The sequence below is a fragment of the Electrona antarctica genome, assembly GCF_951216825.1.
Source record: "Electrona antarctica genome assembly, chromosome: 1".
NCBI lineage: Eukaryota > Metazoa > Chordata > Actinopteri > Myctophiformes > Myctophidae > Electrona > Electrona antarctica.
The window spans coordinates 19889497-19896889 of NC_136806.1; the positions used below are offsets into that span (position 1 = coordinate 19889497).

At 41.3% G+C, this 7393-nt stretch overlaps 1 protein-coding gene across 1 annotated transcript; it reads left to right on the forward strand.

Annotated features, from left to right (window-relative positions):
• The first annotated feature begins 1148 nt into the window (after positions 1 to 1148).
• Positions 1149 to 5996, forward strand: ltc4s (leukotriene C4 synthase). Its single transcript, XM_079504707.1, has 5 exons — positions 1149 to 1246; positions 1858 to 1957; positions 2172 to 2242; positions 4095 to 4176; positions 5697 to 5996. Exons 1-5 carry the CDS (start codon positions 1186 to 1188, stop codon positions 5845 to 5847), a joined length of 465 nt encoding a protein of 154 aa, XP_079360833.1. The 5' UTR covers positions 1149 to 1185; the 3' UTR covers positions 5848 to 5996.
• The last annotated feature ends 1397 nt before the right edge of the window (positions 5997 to 7393 follow it).

Consider the following 7393-nt stretch of genomic DNA (forward strand, 5'->3'; position numbering starts at 1 on the left):
AGGTAAACTTACACATTTACCCAAATTTAACTGACTGACACTAGGATTAGTCCAGACATCGCCAAGTAGTCCGTATGGACTCTCTGTCAGTAGCCTGCAAATATAGTCTGATGACTAAGAATATAAATCAAGATAACATTTAGTATCCAAGAAAGAAGCAACCCGTTTGCCTAGTGTCTATGCTTTCTGTGCGCCAGTTTACTTAATAAAGAGTAACATCACTATCTGATATCATTTTACGTGCTACCAGTGTGTGTATAATAGAACATGCATATCGAAATAATCAGTCCTACCAGTGCTGGAAGAGCCTGACACTTTTTATTCGATCTGCCTAGGACCTGACAGTGGCCTTGTGGTCAGAGTGTTCGCCCTGAAACTGGGAGGTCGGGGGTTCGATCCCCGGTCGGGTCATACCAAAGACTAAAAATGGGTCCTAATGCCTCCCTGCTTGGCACTCAGCATCAATGGGTTGGATTGGGGGTCAAATCAACTAATGTTTCCTGAGCGCGGCGCGTGCTGCAGCTCACCGCTCCAAGAGATGGGTCAAATGCGGAGAACAAATTTCACTGCAGTAACGTGTGTGACTAATCGTTTGACTTTGACTATCAAGGGTTTTAAGTCTTTAAGACTCACCTTTTCTCCATGGCTTTGAGCCCCAGTTGAGCGTCATTTCTATCTACATGTCTGTATGTGACAAAGAGATTTGGCTTGGTTAACAGTTATTTTGGCACCCCACAATCTGCATCGTGTTGACCACTAGCCTCGGTACCCGGGGTGCATACTTAGTTTAGACTAGTCATTGGTTAGACATGGGTTACGGTTAGGTTTAGGTGTGCTGCCCCGTGGGAGGTTAGGTTTAGGTTGAGGGTTTGAGATAGGTTGTAGTTGTAGGACTAATGACTGGTTAAACCAATGACTAGTCTAAACCAAAAACTGTCTAAACTAAGTACTGCACCCAGTGCAAAGAGCCCTGTAACATATACTTCCTAATACCTTCCTTTGTAAAATAGAAATTTTGTTTCGCCTTCCCACTATGTGGGAATATGAGCCCTAATGATGACTGGCCCTGTTGCACGTGGCATGAAGTAACTTGGTTCTATTACAAAGGAAGGTATCAGGAAGTATATGTGACAGGGCTCTTTGCACTGGCAGAGGAGTGTTGCATGTTTTACAGACAACGGAGAGATGCACCTTGATCACATTGTGTGTTTGGCAGCAGTGTCTGTCTTGGGAGTTTTGGAGCAAGGTAAGACCGTTTACTAATGGCTATTCAAGCAAGTTACTGAACTTGGCTCTTTGAGTCAGAGCAGGGCAATAGTCATTGAATCGTATATTGATGCCTTTTGGTTTAGTGTAAAAACCTGTATAGTAGTGCATTGGTTTATTGTTTTATTTGCAATGTAGTGGATGATACAGAGACAATGTGCATAACTAAATTTGTAAGACAAAATCCCTCAATGTCATTCATTGATGATATCCTTGGATCAAGACTATCATAGATGTATTTTATAGATTTTTACATTTGCATATATAATATGATGGGTAAAAGTTAAAGACTCTATAGAATTCATCTATAAGTCTTGTTCCAAGGCTAGCATTGACAGTTAAATATTTAGAACCAACCCAGAGAAAGATTCTGGATATTGTGTACTGTAAATGATTGACTGAAGATGCTGGAACATTTGCAGAGTCCTGCTTGCGGGTTTCATTTAAAGATCTATGTGCTCCAGTGCTTTTCTCTGGAATAGTACTCCTGGTTGAAGTGTTTGCGTTGATAACGTATTTGTACTATTATGTAGTAGCTACTTAATCATATGCATCTGTGTGCTATGCAAAGTAAACTAACTTTGTTTTTAGCCTATTTTTCCTTGCAGGTCATCTATGCCAGGAGAAAGTATTCTGTAACTCCACCTTCCACTTCGGGATGTCCTGACTTTGAGAGGGTCTTCAGAGCCCAGTTAGTATTCTAGTCTGCCATCTAGTAAATGTACACAATCCATTTTTTGAGGCGTTGTGAGCTTGTAGATCATCTATTTTCTAAATCTTTGTTCTTATATTATTTGCCAAATTGGCCAATGTTTGACCAGTTGTTATAGTTGTTGGTTTTTCAAATGTGTGTTTTTTAGCAGGCGTTTGTCCACCTTACTAAATCAATATATTTCTGTCTAAAGAGCCAACTGTTCCGAATACTTCCCTATCTTCATCACTGTTCTGTGGATGTCTGGTCTGTTTTTCCATCAAGGTAATGTAATGTCCCACAGAGTCCTTTCATTTAATAACACTGACCATTTACTGTCACTATATAACTGGCTATACTCAACCTTACTCCACCCATTTTCTAATATATTTTTTGCCTTTATTGATAGAGTAAGTGGAGACAGACGAGAGAGATGGGGAGTGACATACAGCAACGTTTGTCAGGAATGCATTAGGAGCCTAGGTGCCCGTACCGCTAGCCCAGCCCAGGCCACTCCACCCATTTTCAACCTACCTTCATATAGCTGATCCTCGATAACACACATTATGAGATGTTACCATTTCTGTGTCTCAAAGGAGGTCTGTGGACAAGTTCTGAAACCTGCCTACCAGTGACCTCATCAGTAGGCAGATTTCAATCATATTTTGTGTTTATACAAGAACAATGGCTTCTATTTCAGCATGCCAACAGAGAAAGACTGTTGTTTCTAGCTTGGAATCCCCAACATCGATGTCAGGGGGTGGCAGGTTTCTGAACTGTTGTCTATAGCTAACACAGGGTGTGTAGATTACATTTCTATCTTATTATATGCATCAGTGAGGACCAAATGAAGATAAGGTTGAAAATGGGTGAATAACTGCTCCTTTTAAGTGTGTTCGCAGCCGTAAAGAGAAATATTTCTTCAATCTGACACTGGTGGAATTTGAATCCAATTGGCTGATAACAGGATCAAAGGGAAAACACTAAATACATGGTCCACAGTATCACCCTTAACCTTAACGGTTGATCAATATTAACCCTAGAACACTAAACACGGGTGATTTTCACCCAGACAGTTATATCTTTGTAATTTTCATAATGTTGCTGATGTCTGAGGTGGGTAGGTCTTACTCTTTCAGTACCTTCATGATGATCAGTGACATCATAATGTTGCTGATGTCTGAGGTGGGTGGGTCTTACTCTTTCAGTACCTTCATGATGCTCAGTGACATCATAAAAGGTAGGTTGTTTCCCTGCCCACATCCCTGGTTTATTCTACAGGTAGATGTTCGGGTGAATTTCATCCGTGTTTAGTGATAATCCGGCAGCCGGGCTTTTTAATAGGGGTTTCTTGTGACCCTACCATTAACATCCAATATAAGGCAAAAATGTCAAACTTTCCTTATCCTTTAAGTAGCATGTGACATGTCAAACTAGGGGGTTTTCATGATTCTGAATCCATTCCAAGCATTAGTTTTGCACAATAAACACTCCTTGGGCTAAAAATTGCCATAGCCGTCATGACAAATGTGATGAGATCAGCACAAATGTGATGAGGTCAGCACATTTTGGGCACATTTGGGCAAGTGGCTATGGCTGTTTTGAGCCCAAGGAGTGTTTTTTGTGCAAAACTAATGCTTGGAATGGATTCAGAATCATGAAAACCTCCTAGTTCGACATGTCACATGCTACTTAAAGCATAAGGGAAGACATTTTTGCCTGCCATAGGATGATAAGGGGGAGGCGTCATAAGGCATCATGTGGCACTGAGACAGTAATGGTAGGGTCACAAGAAACCCCTATAAAAATTGCTCAATACTGACAGCCGGTCAGCAAGTGGATTCATGAATGTATGTATATAGACAATATTTTAGGCCAATAAAAAAGACTACCAAATTTCCCACTTAAAGAAGCCTGTGGGGTTTTTTTGTGAAAAGTCATGATTAAATATTTAAAAAAAAGAGTACCTCAAGTTGCCATGTATTGCCGTACATCAATACAGTATATTTTGATGAGAAATATATTTTATTATGGGTATGTTTTTTTACATTGGGTAAAACATACCCGAGTTTAGTGGTGGTGTGACAAAAAGGATGTTTAGTCTTCTAAACCATGCTGTTGTTTGCTTCAATTCCAGGCATCTCCTCCTTCTTTGGACTTCTGTATTTATATGGACGGCTCCTTTACTTCAATGGCTATTCTCAGTCTGCACATGGCCGGTACGGGTCTATCCATGTGTGTTCTGATGTGATGGGTGCTAGACTTGCCCTTCTGGTAAAGAAGGATGTGGTCATGTATATGTCTGATCTGTGAAACTAATATCTACATGCTGTGACCGATTCATAACATCCTGGCATGAGATGGATAGAGTCCCCACCACACTCACAAACTTTTGCCCCAGCTCGCACGGTTTATTCTTAACAAAAATCTCTGAGATTACTTATTTTTCCTTTGTACTGTCAAAGTCTACACAGTATGTTGGAGTGTATAGGTATCAGTGGCTTAGCCCAGGGAAAACGCCTTGCACCGTGGGCTCTATTGATCATAGCTGCACACCCTTATCACTCATTTGTCCTCTGTTAGCAGCATTAAAACAAGTGGTGGACAGTAACTCCTTTTATCTTTTTCTTTTTTGAGTGTCTACATTACTTGAGTAATTGTATTTTTAGATACTGCTTTCACTCCACTACATTTCAAAGAGAAATATTGTACAGAAGGGAGTTCCAACCGCGCCTCTAGCCTATGGCAGGCCAGTCTGGTGCATCTCAGAGGCAGCCTCTAGCCTATGGCAGGCCAGTCTGGTGCATCTCAGAGGCCTCTAGCCTATGGCAGGCCAGTCTGGTGCATCTCAGAGGCCTCTAGCCTATGGCAGGCCAGTCTGGTGCATCTCAGAAGCCTCTAGCCTATGGCAGGCCAGTCTGGTGCATCTCAGAGGCCTCTAGCCTATGGCAGGCCAGTCTGGTGCATCTCAGAGGCCTCTAGCCTATGGCAGGCCAGTCTGGTGCATCTCAGAGGCAGCCTCTAGCCTATGGCAGGCCAGTCTGGTGCATCTCAGAGGCCTCTAGCCTATGGCAGGCCAGTATGGTGCATCTCAGAGGCCTCTAGCCTATGGCAGGCCAGTCTGGTGCATCTCAGAGGCAGGACAGGTTACATGAGAAAAGAAGGCACTGGAGCAGCTCAGACAATGTATTAACAGGGTACAAGTAATAAGCGACAAGGTTTTGATTACATCTTCGTCAGGTCAGGGTACTTTTGACTCCACTACATTTCTAGGAAGGGAAAAAGTACATTATGAATTAACCACTTAATTCATATTTCAAATGTTTACTCTCATGCAAGTGTGTAGCTTTGACTGTGTGCGTTCACTCCATTCCTCTAATTCTTCATGCCGATAATTATCATAAAAAGTTGTATACATTGTATATGACAAATCTAACGAAGAAAGACGATCCAGAGCATCCCTAGTTATCTATTTGCTATCACTGCAAGCTGTTGTTTATGTGTAGTCTTTTGAGGTTCAACTGCTTGCTTCTTGTGTAGATAATATAAGAAGATATCATGCTGACTTGAAATAACTAAGCTTTAGTAGCCTACAACAAAGAACAAACCACACCAGCCACATGTGCAACTATGCTGCCGTATTAACACAGCAATAAGACCATGATTTAATCTGCTATATCTATCTATCTGACTCTCTCTCTCTCTTTCTCTCTCTCTTAATATGTGTCCCTCCCTGCAGTCTAGCCCCTCTGTATCTCAGTGCCAAGGTGTTGTGGGCTCTGGTGGGGTTCTCCTCTCTGGGTGTTGTGTGCTCCCTGTGTCGCCTATACCTGGATCTGGACCTCATCCTGCTGATCTGCAACGCCATGGGCCTAGTTGAGGATCTTTAAGGGCAGATTCACACTGAGTCTGTTTGATTCAAACTGTTCCCGATTACGATTGCCTGGTCCCTGCTGGCCATGATTCACATTGGCCTTGATTCTTCCGCACCCGAGTACACTTCATTCAACTGTATTCAATGCTTTCACATTGCAGTGATCCGTATCCGAGCAGCCTATACTTCACTCGGTCCCGAGACTACCTCCATGTGGTCCCGGGAACGGTTGGGTGATCCGCTCCGGGGATCACCCAATATTCACACTACCACAACATCTGCCAAGTGGTCCCAATTTCCGAGTGCGCACCCGGGACCATAGTGTGAATCTGCCCTTAATCATCAATGGTTCTTAACCTGTGGGCCGTGAGGAGGATACTGCAAGTGGGCCCCCAAATAATCCACGCAAGATTTTAATGATAATATAACATTAATATATATACAAATGCAATAAATGAATGTCACTGTATTTTTCCTTTTAAACCATGAACAATTAGTCTTCCAATGTTATACCGATAAATGGGAACTTTGCTATTGATCCAAGCAGGAACACAATCCATTTTCAACTTATACTTTTTCAGCCACTAGCATGTTGAAAGTTATATATATCAAACAGCAGGTGGTGCCATTGTATAATGTTAAACAATGACCAGATAGATATTATCAATATCTGACGCTATGATCTCCACAGAATACCTGTGGTCTGATTTGCATTATCCTGAGGGTGATTACAATGTCATCAGTTTTTAAATAATAGTAATTTAAGGCCTAAATGTTACTATTTTGTTTGCGTTATAATTAAAATTTTCATAAAAATGCATGCCACTAAATATATTCTCCACTACATTCAAATAACAAAGTATTAAAAAAGACATGACAGCATTGAGCCCTACTGTAGTCTATCCCTTAACATACACTCAACAGGACACCGCAATGCAATGTAGGCTACACACACAAAGTTATTTTTGTTTTGTTTGTTTTTGTCATCAAATTATTGTCTCAGGAAAGAAATCTCCTGAATTTAAGGCTTCGTGAGGTGTGTATAATTGATTGAATTCTTTTTTTTGGAGGGGGGGGGGGGGGGGGGGTGAACTAAGTCTTATTGTGAAAGATGATACAATTGTTTAGATTTAGATTCAATTGCGGTAGACTGCTTCTCAGACCCCCAGTTTTAAGTCAACAACATACATTTATTATGGCGGGGCCGTGATGGCGTCTCAATGCTTGATTTTTACACTATATACCTGCGTGCCGAATATAGCAGATCTACAAGCTTGTAAATCAGCTGTGTTCAGACCTTTAATAAACTGACTTGACTTATAGTATTTAATTGGGATAAACAACAGAATGGACCATGGATAGAGGACATGCATAATATGCTCTCTGAAAGCGGAATCCAGGATGTTTTTCTTGGATTAGACCAGGTTAATATTGTGGGGCTAAGGGATATACCTTATGTTTTGTTTTGTTTAGATTTGTTGTATTTGTATCTAAGTTTGTATGCGATCAGTAATGCCGGTAAAGAAGTGCATACTTGAATAATTGTAACTGTATGAAAAGGT